The sequence below is a fragment of the Electrona antarctica genome, assembly GCF_951216825.1.
Source record: "Electrona antarctica genome assembly, chromosome: 17".
In the NCBI taxonomy this organism is placed as follows: Eukaryota; Metazoa; Chordata; class Actinopteri; order Myctophiformes; family Myctophidae; genus Electrona; species Electrona antarctica.
This window is the reverse complement of record NC_136798.1, coordinates 43,573,839-43,594,178: the sequence shown is the minus strand read 5'-3', so window position 1 is coordinate 43,594,178 and position 20,340 is coordinate 43,573,839. Positions and strand designations below refer to the sequence as shown.

At 43.9% G+C, this 20,340-nt stretch overlaps 1 protein-coding gene across 4 annotated transcripts; it reads left to right on the top strand.

Annotated features, from left to right (window-relative positions):
• The first annotated feature begins 10,044 nt into the window (after positions 1–10,044).
• LOC306940474 (uncharacterized protein) lies at positions 10,045–15,246 on the top strand. 4 transcript variants are annotated; one of them, XM_079525569.1, is made up of 13 exons: positions 10,045–10,201; positions 10,429–10,521; positions 10,626–10,733; positions 11,201–11,251; positions 11,445–11,510; positions 11,629–11,691; positions 11,917–11,973; positions 12,090–12,197; positions 12,443–12,520; positions 12,675–12,847; positions 13,263–13,283; positions 14,328–14,434; positions 14,721–15,246. In XM_079525569.1, exons 2-12 carry the CDS (start codon positions 10,452–10,454, stop codon positions 14,340–14,342), a joined length of 810 nt encoding a protein of 269 aa, XP_079381695.1. In that variant the 5' UTR covers positions 10,045–10,201; positions 10,429–10,451; the 3' UTR covers positions 14,343–14,434; positions 14,721–15,246. The 4 variants fall into 4 exon arrangements, with proteins under 4 accessions (XP_079381695.1, XP_079381692.1, XP_079381694.1 ...); XM_079525566.1 differs by lacking the exon at positions 10,045–10,201 and having other exon boundaries at positions 10,310–10,521; XM_079525568.1 differs by lacking the exons at positions 10,045–10,201; positions 13,263–13,283 and having other exon boundaries at positions 10,310–10,521.
• The last annotated feature ends 5,094 nt before the right edge of the window (positions 15,247–20,340 follow it).

The following is a 20,340-nucleotide window of genomic DNA, read 5'->3' as shown; positions in this document are numbered from 1 at the left end:
GGGATTGGTTTATGCAAATGAAGGGACGTGGTATGCAAATGAAGGGGAGTGGTATGCAAATGAGGTGCGTGGTATGCAAATGAAGGGGAGTGGCATGCAAATGAAGGTGCGTGGTATGCAAATGAAGGGGCATGGCTCCGGCTACTTTGTGGGATTAGTTTATGCAAATTGAAGGTGCGTGGTATGCAAATGAAGGGGAGTGGTATGCAAATGAAGGGGAGTGGTATGCAAATGAAGGGCATGTTTCCGCTACTTTGCGGGATTGGTTTATGCAAATGAAGGGGCATGGCTCCGGCTACTTTGTGGGATTAGTTTATGCAAATGAAGGTGCGTGGTATGCAAATGAAGGGGAGTGGTATGCAAATGAGGTGCGTGGTATGCAAATGAAGGGGCGTGGCATGCAAATGAAGGGGATTGGTTTATGCAAATGAAGGGGCGTGGCATGCAAATGAAGGTGCGTGGTATGCAAATGAAGGGGAGTGGTATGCAAATGAAGGGCATGTTTCGGCTACTTTGTGGGATTGGTTTATGCAAATGAAGGGGCGTGGCATGCAAATGAATGGGAGTGGTATGCAAATGAAGGTGCGTGGTATGAAAATGAAGGGGAGTGGTATGCAAATGAAGGGGCGTGAATTGAACATGTACGCCATCGTGTAGGGAACATGTACGTCATCGTGGAGGGAACATGTACGTCATCGTGGAGGGAACATGCGCGTCGTCGTGAATTGAACATGTACGCCATCGTGTAGGGAACATGTACGTCATCGTGGAGGAAACATGTACGTCATCGTGGAGGGAACATGTACGTCATCGTGGAGGGAACATGTACGTCATCGTGGAGGGAACATGTACGTCATCGTGGAGGGAACATGAACGTCATCGTGGAGGGAACATGAACGTCATCGTGGAGGGAACATGTACGTCATCGTGGAGGGAACATGTACGTCATCGTGGAGGGAACATGTACGTCATCGTGGAGGGAACATGTACGTCATCGTGGAGGGAACATGTACGTCAACGTGGAGGGAACATGTACGTCATCGTGGAGGGAACATGTACGTCATCGTGGAGGGAACATGCGCGTCGTCGTGAATTGAACGTGTACGCCATCGTGTAGGGAACATGTACGTCATCGTGGAGGAAACATGTATGTCATCGTGGAGGGAACATGTACGTCATCGTGGAGGGGCCATGTACGTCATCGTGGAGGGAGCATGTACGTCATCGTGGAGGGAACATGTGCGTCATCGTGGAGGGAACATGTACGTCATCGTGGAGGGAACATGTACGTCATCGTGGAGGGAACATGTACGCCATCGTGTAGGGAACATGTACGTCATCGTGGAGGGAACATGTACGTCATCGTGGAGGGAACATGTACGCCATCGTGTAGGGAACATGTACGTCATTGTGGAGGGAACATGTATGTCATCGTGGAGGGAACATGTACGTCATCGTGTAGGGAACATGTACGCCATCGTGTAGGGAACATGTACGTCATTGTGGAGGGAACATGTATGTCATCGTGGAGGGAACATGTACGTCATCGTGAAGGGAACATGTACGTCATCGTGGAGGGAACATGTACGTCATCGTGAAGGGAACATGTACGTCATCGTGGAGGGACCATGTACGTCATCGTGGAGGGAACATGCACGTCATCGTGAAGGGAACATGCACGTCGTCGTGAAGGGAACATGCACGTCATCGTGGGGGGAACATGTACGTCATTGTGGAGGGAACATGTACGTCATCGTGGAAGGAACATGTACGTCATCGTGGAGGGAACATGTACGTCATCGTGAAGGGAACATGCACGTCATCGTGAAGGGAACATGCACGTCATCGTGAAGGGGACATGTACATCGTCGTGAAGGGGACATGTACGTCATCGTGGAGGAAACATGTACGTCATCGTGGAGGGAACATGTACGTCGTCGTGGAGGAAACATGTACGTCATCGTGGAGGGAACATGCACGTCGTCGTAAATTGAACATGTACGCCATCATGTAGGGAACATGTACGTCATCGTGGAGGGAACATGCGCGTCGTCGTAAATTGAACATGTACGCCATCATGTAGGGAACATGTACGTCATCGTGCCGTGGACATGTACGTCATCGTGGCGTGGACATGTACGTCATCGTGAAGGGGACATGTACGTCACCGTGGAGGGAACATGTACGTCATCGTGGAGGGAACATGTACGTCATCGTGGAGGGAACATGCACGTCATCGTGGAGGGAACATGCGCGTCGTCGTAAATTGAACATGTACGCCATCATGTAGGGAACATGTACGTCATCGTGACGTAGACATGTACGTCATCGTGACGTGGACATGTACGTCGTCGTGAAGGGGACATGTACGTCATCGTGGAGGGAACATGTACGTCATCGTGGAGGGAACATGTACGTCATCGTGGAGGGAACATGCACGTCATCGTGGAGGGAACATGCACGTCATCGTGGAGGGAACATGCACGTCGTCGTAGATGGAGCATTTACGTCATCATGTAGGGAACATGTACGTCATCGTGACGGGAACATGTACGTCATCGTGGAGGGAACATGCACGTCGTCGTGAAGGGAACATGCGCGTCGTCGTGTATTGAACATGCACGCCATCGTGTAGGGAACATGTACGTCATTGTGGAGGGAACATGTATGTCATCGTGGAGGGAACATGTACGTCATCGTGTAGGGAACATGTACGCCATCGTGTAGGGAACATGTACGTCGTCGTGAAGGGAACATGCACGTCATCGTGTAGGGAACATGCACGTCATCGTGAAGGGAACATGTACGTCATCGTGGAGGGAACATGCACGTCATCGTGAAGGGAACATGCACGTCATCGTGGAGGGAACATGCACGTCATCGTGGAGGGAACATGTACGTCATCGTGGAGGAAACATGAACGTCATCGTGGAGGAAACATGTACGTCATCGTGGAGGGAACATGTACGTCATCGTGGAGGGAATATGCACGTCGTCGTAAATTGAACATGTACGCCATCATGTAGGGAACATGTACGTCATCGTGACGTGGACATGTACGTCATCGTGAAGGGGACATGTACGTCATCGTGGAGGAAACATGCACGTCATCGTTAAGGGGACATGTACGTCATCGTGAAGGGGACATGTACATCATCGTGAAGGGGACATGTACGTCATCGTGGAGGAAACATGTACGTCATCGTGGAGGGAACATGTACGTCATCGTGGAGGGAACATGTACGTCATCGTGGAGGGAACATGTACGTCATCGTGGAGGAAACATGTACGTCATCGTGGAGGGAACATGCACGTCGTCGTAAATTGAACATGTACGCCATCATGTAGGGAACATGTACGTCATCGTGACGTGGACATGTGCGTCATCGTGAAGGGGACATGTACGTCATCGTGGAGGAAACATGTACGTCATTGTGGAGGGAACATGTACGTCATCGTGGAGGGAACATGTACGTCATCGTGGAGGGAACATGCACGTCATCGTGGAGGGAACATGCACGTCGTCGTAGATGGAGCCTTTACGTCATCATGTAGGGAACATGTACGTCATCGTGACGGGAACATGTACGTCATCGTGAAGGGGACATGTACGCCATCGTGGCGGGAACATGTACGTCATCGTGGAGGGAACATGTACGTCATCGTGGAGGGACCATGTACGTCGTCGCGAATGGAACATGCACGTCATCGTGGAGGGAACATGCGCGTCGTCGTAAATTGAACATGTACGCCATCATGTAGGGAACATGTACGTCATCGTGACGTAGACATGTACGTCATCGTGACGTGGACATGTACGTCGTCGTGAAGGGGACATGTACGTCATCGTGGAGGGAACATGTACGTCATCGTGGAGGGAACATGTACGTCATCGTAGAGGGAACATGCACGTCATCGTGGAGGGAACATGCACGTCATCGTGGAGGGAACATGCACGTCGTCGTAGATGGAGCATTTACGTCATCATGTAGGGAACATGTACGTCATCGTGACGGGAACATGTACGTCATCGTGGAGGGAACATGCACGTCGTCGTGAAGGGAACATGCGCGTCGTCGTGTATTGAACATGCACGCCATCGTGTAGGGAACATGTACGTCATTGTGGAGGGAAAATGTATGTCATCGTGGAGGGAACATGTACGTCATCGTGTAGGGAACATGTACGCCATCGTGTAGGGAACATGTACGTCGTCGTGAAGGGAACATGCACGTCATCGTGTAGGGAACATGCACGTCATCGTGAAGGGAACATGTACGTCATCGTGGAGGGAACATGCACGTCATCGTGAAGGGAACATGCACGTCATCGTGGAGGGAACATGCACGTCATCGTGGAGGGAACATGTACGTCATCGTGGAGGAAACATGTACGTCATCGTGGAGGAAACATGTACGTCATCGTGGAGGGAACATGTACGTCATCGTGGAGGGAATATGCACGTCGTCGTAAATTGAACATGTACGCCATCATGTAGGGAACATGTACGTCATCGTGACGTGGACATGTACGTCATCGTGAAGGGGACATGTACGTCATCGTGGAGGAAACATGCACGTCATCGTTAAGGGGACATGTACGTCATCGTGAAGGGGACATGTACGTCATCGTGAAGGGGACATGTACGTCATCGTGGAGGAAACATGTACGTCATCGTGGAGGGAACATGTACGTCATCGTGGAGGGAACATGTACGTCATCGTGGAGGAAACATGTACGTCATCGTGGAGGGAACATGCACGTCGTCGTAAATTGAACATGTACGCCATCATGTAGGGAACATGTACGTCATCGTGACGTGGACATGTGCGTCATCGTGAAGGGGACATGTACGTCATCGTGGAGGAAACATGTACGTCATTGTGGAGGGAACATGTACGTCATCGTGGAGGGAACATGTACGTCATCGTGGAGGGAACATGCACGTCATCGTGGAGGGAACATGCACGTCGTCGTAGATGGAGCCTTTACGTCATCATGTAGGGAACATGTACGTCATCGTGACGGGAACATGTACGTCATCGTGAAGGGGACATGTACGCCATCGTGGCGGGAACATGTACGTCATCGTGGAGGGAACATGTACGTCATCGTGGAGGGACCATGTACGTCGTCGCGAATGGAACATGTACGTCATCATGTGGGGGACATGTACGTATGTTCCCGCTACTTTGTGGGAGTGGGTTATGAAAATGTGAAGGGCGTTGTTTCGGCTACTTTGTGGGTGAGGGCTATGCAAATTAGTGGGTGTCGCGTATGCAAATTAGTGGGTGTCGCCACGCCCTTCGTTTGCATACCACTTCCCTTCATTTGCATACCACACCCCTTCATTTGCATACCACACCCCTTCATTTGCATATCCCCTTCATTTGCATACCAAGACCCTTCATTTGCATAAGCCAATCCCACAAAGTAGCAGAAACATGCCCCTTCATTTGCATACCATACCCCTTCATTTGCATATCCCCTTCATTTGCATACCAAGACCCTTCATTTGCATAAGCCAATCCCACAAAGTAGCAGAAACATGCCCCTTAATTTGCATACCACTCCCCTTCATTTGCATACCACTCCCCTTCATTTGCATACCAAGACCCTTCATTTGCATATCCCCTTCATTTGCATACCACACCCTTTCATTTGCATAAGCCAATCCCACAAAGTAGCCGAAACACGCCCTTCATTTGCATACTACTCCCCTTCATTTGCATACCACACACACCTTCATTTGCATATCCCCTTCATTTGCATACCACACCCTTTCATTTGCATAAACTAATCCCACAAAGTAGCCGAAACACGCCCTTCATTTGCATACTCCTCCCCTTCATTTGCATACCACACCTTCATTTGCATATCCCCTTAATTTGCATACCAAGACCCTTCATTTGCATATCCCCTTCATTTGCATACCACGCCCTTTCATTTGCATAAGCCAATCCCACAAAGTAGCCGAAACACGCCCTTCATTTGCATACCACGCCCTTTCATTTACATAAGATAATCCCACAAAGTAGCCGAAACACGCCCTTCATTTGCATACTACTCCCCTTAATTTGCATACCACACCCCTTCATTTGCATATCCCCTTGCATACCAAGACCCTTCATTTGCATATCCCCTTCATTTGCATACCACGCCCTTTCATTTGCATAAGCCAATCCCACAAAGTAGCCGAAACACGCCCTTCATTTGCATACTCCTCCCCTTCATTTGCATACCACACCCCTTCATTTGCATATCCCCTTCATTTGCATACCAATACCCTTCATTTGCATAAGCCAATCCCACAAAGTAGCAGAAACATGCCCCTTCATTTGCATACCATACCCCTTCATTTGCATATCCCCTTCATTTGCATACCAAGACCCTTCATTTGCATAAGCCAATCCCACAAAGTAGCAGAAACATGCCCCTTAATTTGCATACCACTCCCCTTCATTTGCATACCATGCCCCTTCATTTGCATACCATGCCCCTTCCTTTGCATACCATGCCCCTTCATTTGCATACCACGCACCTTCATTTGCATACCACGCACCTTCATTTGCATACCACTCCCCTTCATTTGCATACCACTGCCCTTCATTTGCATACCACGCACCTTCATTTGCATACCACTCCCCTTCATTTGCATACCAAGACCCTTCATTTGCATATCCCCTTCATTTGCATACCACACCCTTTCATTTGCATAAGCCAATCCCACAAAGTAGCCGAAACACGCCCTTCATTTGCATACTACTCCCCTTCATTTGCATACCACACACCTTCATTTGCATATCCCCTTCATTTGCATACCACGCCCTTTCATTTGCATAAGCTAATCCCACAAAGTAGCCGAAACACGCCCTTCATTTGCATACTCCTCCCCTTCATTTGCATACCACACCTTCATTTGCATATCCCCTTCATTTGCATACCAATACCCTTCATTTGCATATCCCCTTCATTTGCATACCACGCCCTTTCATTTGCATAAGCCAATCCCACAAAGTAGCCGAAACACGCCCTTCATTTGCATACTACTCCCCTTCATTTGCATACTACACCCCTTAATTTGCATATCCCCTTCATTTGCATACCACGCCCTTTCATTTGCATAAGCTAATCCCACAAAGTAGCCAAAACACGCCCTTCATTTGCACACTACTCCCCTTAATTTGCATACCATACCCCTTCATTTGCATATCCCCTTCATTTGCATACCAAGACCCTTCATTTGCATATCCCCTTCATTTGCATACCTTGCCCTTTCATTTGCATAAACTAATCCCACAAAGTAGCCGAAACACGCCCTTCATTTGCATACTACTCCCCTTCATTTGCATACCACACACCTTCATTTGCATATCCCCTTCATTTGCATACCACGCCCTTTCATTTGCATAAGATAATCCCACAAAGTAGCCGAAACACGCCCTTCATTTGCATACTACTCCCCTTCATTTGCATACCACACCCCTTCATTTGCATATCCCCTTCATTTGCATACCAAGACCCTTCATTTGCATATCCCCTTCATTTGCATACCACGCCCTTTCATTTGCATAAGCCAATCCCACAAAGTAGCCGAAACTACGGCCACAAAGGAGGCGGGACGACGGCCATCAATAAGCATAAACGACGCCCATGCAATTTGCATAGACCACGCCCACAAAGCAGGCGGAGTTACATAGCGAGTAGGCGTGGCCTAAGACAATGAGAGGTGTGGCCTAACATTACGAGAGGCAGAGTCATTAACGAGAGGGGGTGGAGTTTGTAAGGTGGAGTTTGTAACCAATGTGAGGTGTGTGTGTAGTAGTAGTAGTAGAAGTAGAAGTAATACATACGAGATGATGCCTGATCTTCTGACATCCATATTTGGTTGACTGGATGGCGTTGTCCTCACCTGGAGAGAAATGCCCCCGGAAATATGATTATTTATTAATGAATGAATGAATGAATGTATGTATGTATGTATGTATGTATGTATGTATGTATGTATGTATGTATGTATGTATGTATGTATGTATGTATGTATGTATTCATTCATTCATTCATTCATTCATTCATTCATTCATTCATTCCCTCCCCCGGGAAATAAATAAATAAACAATGCTAATCATCCATCCATGTGTGACAATTGTTTGACACACATCATGTCATGTCATGTCATGTCATGTCATGTCTGTCTATAGACAAGAGGAGAGGTGGAGGGGGGGGGGGGGGGGGGGGGGGCGCCAAAGCATATTTTAGACTGATTCAGTATTGACCATATTAAGCCAGGTCTCACGGCAGACAGCACTAATATAATAAACAAACGTGAACGGAGCACTGCTGCCAACATAATACACGCATAATGTGGCCATACTGGCATACTCACCATAGCCTGGTCAAGGTTTCCCCCAGGTGGACGTGTCATTTCCAACTATTGCCAGCACATGGAAACTAGGGGCTACTGATATATACTATTCTCTGCCTATCGGGACGTAACTCGGACGGCGCTGAGTCGGGTCTTAAATACATTTCAATTGTACATTTAGGTAATGTGTGATTTATTTGGATTTATCCTTATTATTGTGAAAGATGTCCCCCAAATGTAAATTATTAATGTATTATTATTATTTTAATAATTATTATAAATGTGCAAAAAAAAAATATATAATTTATTTTACATGATTTCCTCTGATAAGTCCTAGTAGTAAAAAGTAGTAGTAAGGTTGAAATCGTTTTTTTGCAAGTAGAAATTAATCCGGGTTTTACAGGGTTAGTCATTCATTCATTCATTCATTCCCCCCGGAAATAAATAAATAAACACGGCTAATCATCCATCCATGTGTGACAATTGTTTGACACACATCATGTCATGTCATGTCTATCTATAGCAAGAGGTGGAATTGCGTCAGATCTTCTACACAAAGCAAAACAAAAGGGAGCAGTGCACCACCCTGTGGCAACAACTGGCACTGCTGACTGTTACAAGTTGACAGAGTGGATTATCTTGGATTACGTCCGCCAACATACATTCCAATAGTACATTTACTTGACCAAAAGGTAAAGACTGATTTATTTTGATTTATTCATTCTGGATCCTTAGTCCTTGGTCCGAGGTCACGAATCTTGACTGCAGACTTGTTGACTGTCTCGAACCAGCGTCCTCTCACACCATCAGCAACTGCCAGAACCACTGAGCCATCGTGGAATACTCTTAACCATGGATTTGGGGTAATTTTTTCTTTTTTTGGAAGGGAAGACAAAAAAAGAAAAAGTCTATTTTACCAATGCAAAGGGTGAAATATTGTCATAATGTACGTTGTGTTTGTTTTGGAAAGGAAAAAGTGTTTTAATGTACTTTTTACTGACGTTAGGGTAGAGTTTGTTTTAACAGTACAGGACTCTCTCTCACACACACACCAGAGACTGGCAGCTGACTGGCTCATTCAGGGTTGCCAGGTTGGTGGCTGTCAGGTTGTCTAATGCCTGCTGCATTGTGTGTGTGTGTGTGTGTGTGTGTGTGTGTGTGTGTGTGTGTGTGTGTGTGTGTGTGTGTGTGTGTGTGTGTGTGTGTGTGTGTGTGTGTGTGTGTGTGTGTGTGAACCAGCTACACTGGCATTTAAACACATTCATATTGTAACTGTTGCCACTATAGGTGATATAGTTTGCTTTATTCCTAAAAGGTACAAGTTCATAATGAAGAAGTTCATAATTAAGTCACATTTAAAACATTATTTCATGTATTTGTCTCAAGTTGTTGTTGTAACTGTTGCCACTATAGGGGATATAGTTTGCTTTATTTCTCTAAGACAAAGTTCATAATAAGGTTAAAATAAGTTCATAATTGTTTATTATCTTTCTAAGTGTACAAGTGCATAATTAAGAAGTTCATAGTTAATAGTTACATTCATGTTAAAACATTATTTCATGTCAAGTTGTTTTAATGCTTTTATTTTGAAGAGTCAACGTCATATTCTGGTTTGGTCTGCTCTCACGTCAATTGGTACACAGGAGTTTTGTGTATGCAATCAAGCCGCAGCTAGAAGCAGCTAGAAGCAGCAGCTCTGCCAGCTCCGTTTACACTGGTCATGGTCACACAAAGACTTTAAAGTTACAAGAAGTAAAGGTCATAAGAGACTGTCTAAGAAAAGGTTATAAGAAGACTGGAGAGTATTCCCCCTTTGTTATGCACGCAGCCAACGAGGTATTTGTTGTTTGTTTTGTCTGTATTTTACTCATGTGAAATGTTTGCATCTACATGCTGTGCATGTCATTTATGTTAATTGTACGTGCTGTCACGGTGGATTGGGAGGGCAAGAAGGCACCTTCCAATAAATCAGTTTCAAGGAAACCACATTGTGTCTGTTTGTGCTCGGAGGGAGTTACAGTTGTAATGGATGGACTTTGAACATATGAAACTGTTTTGGCCAGCTGTCCCAAATGCCAAGAAACGCATGACGGAACGACGAGAACCAAAAAGTGGCTGGCGTCAGTTTCGCCTCATAAAAGAGAAGATGCGCTCAGGTTGGTAGTTGCATCTATTATGTGCACTTTGTCTTCATTAACGTGCCAACTTGTGCATATGTTATGCATTGACAACCATTGCCTTGCCTCTGTTTGATTGATAGATGACTTCCAAGCATGTGAAGATTACGATCTCACCAGTGCTGCAGAAGCTGGTGGTGAAGAACCTTCTGGAAAAAGACAGAAGAAAAAAAGGCTTTATCCAGAATATGGTATGTTCTTTAACTTGGCAGTAGTCAATCTTCTCTGAATTGTAACGCTTACATGATTGATTGTCACTCGAATAACTGAATAACAAGGTCATTGTTTTTTGGCATTGAACATTTGGAATCTAAAAGCATAATTTGTTTGGCTTTTAGGTTTTGTAAAAAAAAAGCACATGACAAAATATTAAATGAAAAACGAAACATTGCTTTAAGTTTTATATACAAAATGGCTGATCTACAAGCTCTTGATGACTGTGGGCTTGTAGAGCTGTTTTGGCAACTCTTCCTCTTTTTATTTTTTGGGAACATTTTGAATATTTTTCTTACGTGGAAGCGAGTAAGGCGTTTCACCCACAACTGCAATCAGGCAATAATTGCGACAGGGCTACTATAACGTCTGTACGCCAACACAATAATAATTCAACAAAGCTATTTGCAACTGAAGTTTTTGCCAACATTTCTGTCTCAATTAGTTGAGGATGAAGAGGAACACGGTGGGCAATCTGAAGAAGAGGAAGATCAAGGTTTGTTCCCCCCACCGCTGGACGTTGGCAGTCCCATTTGATTATGATTGAGTGTGTAGGCTACAAATGCCAGTGACGGGAGCAATATTGACGTGGAATATAGTATCTTTTCTGTTTCATATACAATACAGCTGAAGGCAGGTAATGAGTCTATACAGTAAAAAAATCCGGTTTTAATCACAGTTTTCTTTAGGTCGCTTCAGTCCAGAGCTGCCACTTGTGCCACAGAAGGTGGTGCTGCAAAGTGTTCGACCAAAAGGTTAGTATGAAGTCTGCTTTTATTAGCATTTGCCCCATACTCATAGTGGTATGCTAGTCATACACAACAATGTAATAGAGACACACACTGAATCCCAAAACTATGTCTCATCAAACAGAAAAGTCGCAAGGGACGACCTCCACTCCATCCTCTGACCAAAATGCCCAGAAACACCAAGGAAGTAATTGTGACACACACACACACACACCCCAAAACTAGGTTGTGCTTCCTTAAACATTTTTCAACTTTAGATTGTTGGTTTGTTAAAGTCATCATTGTTTGCATTTATTTCATTTTGGAGCTGCCACTCTGTCATATATGGAGGATATATTAAATGCAATGGTAGTTCATATTGAATAAAAGTAAAGTAGATCACCTTCTCATGGATGCCTGTCTCATCAAACAGAAAAAACCAAGTCGCCTGGACCCAGCTCCACTCAATTGCCTGAGCCAATGCAACCAAGTAAGCGACGCACGCACACTTAAGTTGTTGTGGTATGGTTTTGCACTCTAATTAATTGTAGTCATTTGTTTCTATGCATTAGAATTTCAGAAGGTGTTAATCACTGTTTTCTTTAGGGCACTTCAGTTCAGAGCCAGAACTGCAAGAGCCAGAACTGCAAGATTATCAGACTGATGACAGCATGGGATCTGCACAGAGTTTCCCACCAGTTACCCCTACGAAAAGTTCGTATGAAGTCAGAATTTTTTAATAAACATTTGACCTATACCGGTATATGCTAGTCTTACAATACTTACAATTGATTAATTACTGTGTGGAGAGGGGGGGCTGCTGTTCTTCATTTCGGAAGAACACTAGCTGCCACTACTAGGTTACATTTGTAGGATTTGAACTTGTACTTAATGCAATGGTTTATACTAAAGAAAAGTGGCAAATAAATAACCTTATGGATGCCTGTCTCATCAAACAGGAAAAAAGTCACGCAACCCCACCTCCACCTCCACCCCCAGACTACAACGAGCATCACCGTACCCAATGCAGCAAGCAAGTAAGCGACACACACACACACACACACACACACACACACACACACACACACACACACACACACACACACACACACACACAGACACACACACATTGTGCTGTTGGTATGGTTGTGCTCTTTCTATTTGTGGTGATCATTCGTTTCTATGCTTTAGAATTTCAGAGGAAGGTTCTGGAGCTGCTCGTTTCTATCCGGGACGGGTTGCAGGACTTGAAGCTGTCAAGCAGTCAAGATGAGAGTGCTCCCCTTCCGGCCAAGGCGACCACAGTAGAGGGACTAACCGTCCTTGACGAGTCCCTCACCTCGGCTACTGAAAGACAGCATCTGGTAGGTTTCACAACTGTAGCATAACTGTTTCAAAACTGTAGCAATTTGACACTGTATCAAAGCATGTGTCAAAATGTAATTTAATCATTTCAAAATGGGGAAGTATACAGTTGGAGGGGTACGGCATTGTGTAAACTGTTGTATCACATTGCGTCATTATACATGCTTTACAGTATAGCCTACAGTGTATTAAAGCTTATTGAAACAAATGGCAGCAATCTTTTGCAGTCACTTTTGGACAAATGGCAGCAATTGTCCTTAAAAATATTTAAATGGTATACAATAAAAGCATCCGATTTAAAATACATAAAGGTAGCAGCTGTTTATATGTGCAGTAGGTCGAGAGGTACACTCAATGGTTAGTAGACCTTAGTTTGGTTGTATTCCATTAGCTAACCTTCTTTTATCACAACAGGTCACACATCTTGCTGCTGTGGTATGGTAGTTTTCAAACTCACATAGGGTGTATGTAATCTGTGGGAAGTATGTCTGTCTTTGTATAGTGGGCAGGTGCTTAAAAAGTATTGCTCAGTTTCCACCACATTGTGTGTGCAGTGGGTGGGTGCAATGGTGCATAGTCATCCCTTGGGAGCGGGGTCTTTCTGTGGCGGCCTTTCTCTATTGAAGGCTGTGTCCACTGACTCTGTACCTAGTAAAGACTTAAGTTTTGGGTTGTTCACGATGCTCAGGTATTCTGACATATATATTATCTGTTTAGTGCTAGGTAGCAGTCCATTTTGCTTTGGTTTAGGGTTGTCTGTTTCCAGTATGTACTACACCCTCTGCGTTAAACCAATCCTGATACCATCCAAATATGAAAGACTTTGCAATGCAGGTTTTAATTCGCAAAAGACTTTCCACACAGTTGTAGCCCCTACATTGAATTTAGATATCCCCAAATGCACTCGTCTGAGACATGACTGGCTACTCAAGACTACTAGTAGTAAATATAGCTGTTTATATTTGTTGATGACATGTATTAAGGTGTAATATGTGATGCTCTGTTGACTTGAATACACAGGATCACAATGGGGAAAAAGTCCTCACGTGTAAATGGGTTGATGCTAAAAGGAAAAACAAACATCCTGAAAACAGATTCTACAAATGTCTTCTAAATCCTGACAGTTTTCTGAAAACCCCATGTTTCTATGCCAGTGGTTCTCAACCTTTTTCATGTCAAGGACCCCAGACATATCTGTATTTGGGACCCCCCCAGAAGCAAAGATTTGAGTTAAACGTTCGCTCTGAAAGAATCTGTATTCAAAGATGTGTGCCACATTTTCACGATATTTCAAAAATAGCAGCTCAAGCTACAAGCTCATAGTGTGACACTTGTGCCGCGCTATGAGCTTGAAAATGTGCTATTTTTTAATTAACTTCTACTGCATGTACCCTCAACAGGTACTCTTCTAGGGGTGCCCTCTACTAGTCTACAAGTTAATGGAATTGCATCACTTTTAAATACCTTTTGTATCCACAGGTTGATGTCAAATGACCTCATGGCAAAATTCAATATGAAGGGAAAGCTGGGAACCAAAGAAAGAAAGCTGTCTTTCATCAAGCTCCACCTCTACTCTGTGGTCATAGGTAAACGGCATATATCCAGTACCCATGTTTTGACACAGTGGCCACTTGTGAATAACCAGGCAACTACCCACAATGTTTTCAAGTGTATACATTCTGGATGGTTCTTATGTTCTTTGACACCTTTAAAACGGATATCTCTTTTTGCTTTCATTTTGTAATGATGTAGCCAGTGTCCAAACTTGAAATCCCTTTAACTTTGAGCATTAGATTAAATGTTTGACCCCTTCGAATTTCTGCCGCTTAATGGTTTTACTGCTTACTGTAGCCCATCTTGTCTGTCTTGCAGAGAGTGTCCAGAGGAGCACCAAAGAAACGGAGGCTAACATCTCTGACCAAATTGCTTACTGCTTGAAATATGCTCCAGACAGGCTGGGTGGAGGTGGCAGGACCAAGACGGACTAGGCTGGAGACAACAGTATTTTATTTTGCACAAGGTCTAGACTGGAGACAACAGTACTTTATTTTACTTTGCACAAGGAAGCTGTTTTGCACAAGGAAGCTGTTTTATGCACAAATACAAAGAAAACCTCATTGATGCACGTGTTTCGGGTCTCTGGGGCTTCGTACACACATAAAGAACTGTTCTGTGCTCTGCCTGTGTTTCATGGCCGCCTCAATGCTTTTCCAATGGAAGTCATGTGATTTGACCAAACACTTGTGTTTGATTGCCCCCCTCCCCCGCATCGAGGACACGAATCTTGACTTGTCTCGAACCAGCGTCCTCTCACACCATCGGCAACTGCCAGAACCACTGAGCCACCGTGGAATACTCTGAGCCAAGGATTGAGGGTATATTTATCGTCTTGTTTTTTTGCAGGCTAGTACATTTGTATTCGTAAGTAGTAACAAGTGTATTTTACCAATGCACACATTGAAATATTGTCATAATGTACGTCTGTATATTACTATGTGTTTGTTTTGCAAAGGTTCAAGTGTTTTAATGTACTTTTTAGTGACGTTGTGGTAGAGTTTTTTTAACAGTACTTGTGAGGACTCTGCACTCTCTCTCTCACACCACACACACACACACACACACACACACACACACACACACACACACACACACACACACACACACACACCAGGACTGGCAGCTGATTGGCAATTTGCCACTTGTCCCTCATTCAGGGTTGCCAGGTTGTTGTGCTGTGTGTCTAATGTAGGCTTACCATACGTCCTCTTGTGGCTGTCCGGCTGGCTGTCCGGGGGGGGGTTTATAAATTCCTTCAAATGTCCGGGGTTTTACACGTATATGTACGCTCACAGACCATTCAGACCGACCAATGTGTATTACAATGCACGTTCAATGGTTCGTAGTGGAAAAACACTGTGGGAGGCGGACTTTCAGCCCGAACCCCGGAATGTGTATTATTCATAACTGCATGTGCGCTGACAGCACTGGTCCTCACAGCAGGTCAGAGAAAGGCTCGCTGCTGCTCCGCTGTCTGCAGATAGACTGTGTTGTCTGCTCTCCGTGAGGGAAAACTTGAATTGCAAAATAACTATCCTAATCCTATCAATGACATGCAGAAAAAGTAGGCTACTGTTTTCTTAGCTTTGTGACTGACCAATGAGATGCAGATTGTATTGTCTGCAAAGGAACTATGTGTCTGTCACAAATAAAAGTTCTGTCCTGCAAGTCCATGTCAACAACACAGACAAGGCAGCTGTGCGCGAGGTGAGTCCTTCTGCAAATTAAATTGACCGAATATTATTTTGTACAACCAAGCAAAGCATAGGATATGATGGTTTGGGCTGGTCTCTCTCTTTTTACAAGAGATAAGCCATTGCATACAGGTTCTCAAACGTTTTAATTTCAAGGACCCCCATAACTCTGAGAGTAAAACCAAATGGACCCATTTGGAGTCCCATTTGATTCCATCTGTACAGTATCAGAGTTAAAAGTTATAAAACGGTCCATTTGGTTCCATTTGTACACTCAGAGTTACAGACCTGTAAGGGTCCATTTGGGTCCATGTGTTACACTCTCATATAATATGACAGCATACACACCACACACACAGGCAGGCATTGCCTAAAACACATTAAAACACTCAAACATTCCAGGTGACTAAAATGTGACTAAATTAAAACTATTCAAGGGACTGAAATGAGTTTGCTGCCAAAAACACAACACTGCATGATGTCACCTCCGTTCTTTATTTCCCCAGAGAGCAGACACGGTCCCCACAGGACAGGTCAGGTCAAAGGTCATTCGGTGCCGACTGACAGACAGACAGACAGACAGACAGTCGGTCAGACACTCAGCGAGTCACTTGATTGATTCATTTACAAACACACAAGTTGTGTGTTTGTAAAAAATCAGACCCACCGTTTCATTAGAGGATGTTCAGGTGGGGGTGAAGAGGCCGGAGGTCAACACAATTATACTGTCAGTCTTTTGGGTTTTATTAACCCATTCTGGACGGGAACCCTTTTTGGTGCATTATGTTATACTTTAGAAAAATAGCAGACCCGCAAGCGGTGGCGCGCTACGAGCTTGTAGGTCTGCTATTTTTGAAAAATCGTGAAAATGCGGCGTGTGTGTGTGTGTGTGTGTGTGTGTGTGTGTGTGTGTGTGTGTGTGTGTGTGTGTGTGTGTGTGTGTGTGTGTGTGTGTGTGTGTGTGTGTGTGTGTGTGTGTGTGTGTGTGTGCACTGGTTTTTCTATCTTTGTGGGGACACAAATCTGTTTACACAGTCACGTCATGGGGACCAGTTACGGTATGGGGACAAAAAAGCTAGTCCCCATGAGGGAAACCGTTAAAAAACCAACCCAGGAGATGCTTTATATGTGCCTGTGAGGTTTTTAGCCTTGGCCCATAAGGGACGTTTTTTGATCATTGTGTGTGTGTAAGTGGTGCTCAGTATCTCCCCCTAAGGGTTTTAGCTGCTATTGCACTCATTACATTCTCACACACACTTTTGTGGCCGCACCCACATCATTATGTGGCCCCACCCACCCTGTTCCCCACAAGGAGGGATTATACCATCAAATTGAGTGTTAACAGGTGTAACAGAACAGGAGATTCCAGTGAAGATGGCAGCAAAAGCAAAACACAAGGTAAGCTATTTTTTTCTGAATGAACAATTAATAAAAACAGTGCTCAACCACAGATATTTGAAAAATCACTATAACCAGTATTTGACCATAACATTTTGTGAATTAGCTCTGATTATTAAGATAGCTCAGTTAGCTAAGTTAGCTCATAACATTTTGTGAATTAGCTCTGATTATTAAGATAGCTCAGTTAGCTAAGTTAGCTCAAATGGCTCACATGGGCTGAAGACAGTTTAGATCAGTTAGAGGGATTGCTTTTCCTGTACTTTCAGGTTAGTAATGACCTTAAAACTACTGTTTTGTAACACAAATAGTTTTGTGATGAAGTTAAGACACTTAGCTTCAGTTTAGCTTCAGATATAAGGATGATGTTGTTTGGTGGTAATTTCATGTAATGTAATCCAATGTGGGCTCCTGAAACGTTTATTTTGCTATTATTTTCTGTGAAAATAGTCAGAATGGGTATACAATTTCGTTTTTGTGTTAGGACTTTCTACTGTATAAAGTATATATGTTGAGTTTGGTCCAGTTTGTAGTGTTGTAGCATTAGCTTCCTTTAGCTGCTGTCCTTCTGTGTAGCACTGTAGCAGTGCAGCCAGTGACTCTGCAATGATGTGATATTAAAGAAAATGGTAATAATATAATAATTGAAACATCAGAAGACGTCCCCATGATGCACATTAGCACGGGGTCCCCAATATGCATGTTTTAAGATGTGTGTGTGTGTGTGTATTTATGCAAGCTTGAAGGCAAAATATTGAAACTTCAGAAGACGTCCCCATGATGCACATTTAGCACAGAGTCCCCAAGATGCATGTTTTAAGATGTGTGTTTGTGTTTGTTTGTGTGTGTATTTATATGTCCCCGTGATGCACATTAGCTTAAAGTGTGTTAAATGTCCCCATATATCACAGAACTGAAAGTGTGTTCTAAATACCTACTATGTAACAAAATGGTATATTGGACTACATCAGGATGTTGTAATACTAGTAACATTATCTTACATGAGTTATTTCGAACTCGCTTTTATCCAAAGCAACTTCCAATAAGTGCATTCAACATTGATAGTCAAGTGCACTACTTTCACATGCCTAACTCTTTTAAATATTCAATGAATCTTATTCTAAACAGATGTTGAATGACATGCCTGCAACAGGCCGGGGGTGGAGACTCCCCCACAGACACACATGGCTCCAGCAGTTGCCAAGACATCCACTTCAATTGAAAAGGTAAATGGGGAGAGCACACCTTACAAGGTTGTTGTGTAATGTCCTAATGTCTAGTATGACTGTCCGTTCTCTCACACACTCACTCGGTATAATGATGTAAATTTAACAACATAGCCGCAGCCAACTGGTGGTGTTTTTTCCTTTACTGGGGCTTATCAGACTTAACATTATGGTAATGTTTCGGGCCGGGCCAAGTCTTGGGTTGGACCAGTTCGGGTCCAGGCTTTATTGTCAGGCCCGTTAAGAACTCTAACAGCATGTATGACCCTGTGACGCACATTAGCCTAAAGTAAAGGGCATTAAAAGTCTAAATATTGTAGATCACATAATAGGAAGAATAATTGAAACATCAGAAGACGACCCCATGATGCACATTAGCACGGGGTCCCAAATATGCATGTTTTAAGATGTGAGTGTGTGTGTATTTATGCAAGCTTGAAGGCAAAATAATTGAAACTTCAGAAGACGTCCCTGCGATGCACATTTAGCACGGAGTCCCCAAGATGCATGTTTTAAGATGTGTGTGTGTGTTTGTTTTTGTGTGTATTTATATGTCCCCGTGATGCACATTAGCTTAAAGTGTGTTAAATGTCCCCATATATCACAAAACTGAAAGTGTGTTCTAAATACCTACTATCTATCTACTATTTAGTATGACTGTCCGTTCTCTCACACACTCACTCGGTATAATTATGTCAATTTAACAACATAGCCGCAGCCAACTGGTGGTGTTTTTTCCTTTACTGGGGCTTATCAGACTTAACATTATAGTAATGTTTCGGGCCGGGCTAAGCCTTGGGTTTGACCAGTTCGGGTCCAGGCTTTAATTGTCAGGCCCGTTGAGAACTCTAACAGCATGTATGTCCCCGTGACGCACATTAGCCTAAAGTAAAGGGCATTAAAAGTCTAAATATTGTAGATCACATAATAGGCAGAATAATTGAAACATCAGAAGACGACCCCATGATGCACATTAGCACGGGGTCCCCAATATGCATGTTTTAAGATGTGTGTGTGTGTGTGTGTATTTATGCAAGCTTGAAGGCAAAATATTGAAACTTCAGAAGACGTCCCCATGATGCACATTTAGCACGGAGTCCCGAAGATGCATGTTTTAAGATGTGTGTGTGTTTGTTTGTGTGTGTGTATTTATATGTCCCCGTGATGCACATTAGCTTAAAGTGTGTTAAATGTCCCCATATATCACAGAACTGAAAGTGTGTTCTAAATACCTACTATGTAACAAAATGGTATATTGGACTACATCAGGATGTTGTAATACTAGTAACATTATCTTACATGAGTTATTTCGAACTCGCTTTTATCCAAAGCAACTTCCAATAAGTGCATTCAACATTGATAGTCAAGTGCACTACTTTCACATGCCTAACTCTTTTAAATATTCAATGAATCTTATTCTAAACAGATGTTGAATGACATGCCTGCAACAGGGGGTGGAGACTCCCCCACAGACACACATGGCTCCAGCAGTTGCCAAGACATCCACTTCAATTGAAAAGGTAAACGGGGAGAGCACACCTTACAAGGTTGTTGTGTAATGTCCTAATGTCTAGTATGACTGTCCGTTCTCTCACACACTCACTCGGTATAATGATG

Excerpts from the sequence above, each read along its gene's own strand:
- LOC306940474 (XM_079525566.1), top strand. The coding sequence starts at position 10,395 with ATGGACTTTGAACATATGAAACTGTTTTGGCCAGCTGTCCCAAATGCC. Across the intron at positions 11,252-11,444 it reads TGAAGAAGAGGAAGATCAAG|GTCGCTTCAGTCCAGAGCTG; the intron begins GTTTGTTCCCCC and ends AGTTTTCTTTAG. Across the intron at positions 11,692-11,916 it reads TGCCCAGAAACACCAAGGAA|AAAAAACCAAGTCGCCTGGA; the intron begins GTAATTGTGACA and ends CTCATCAAACAG.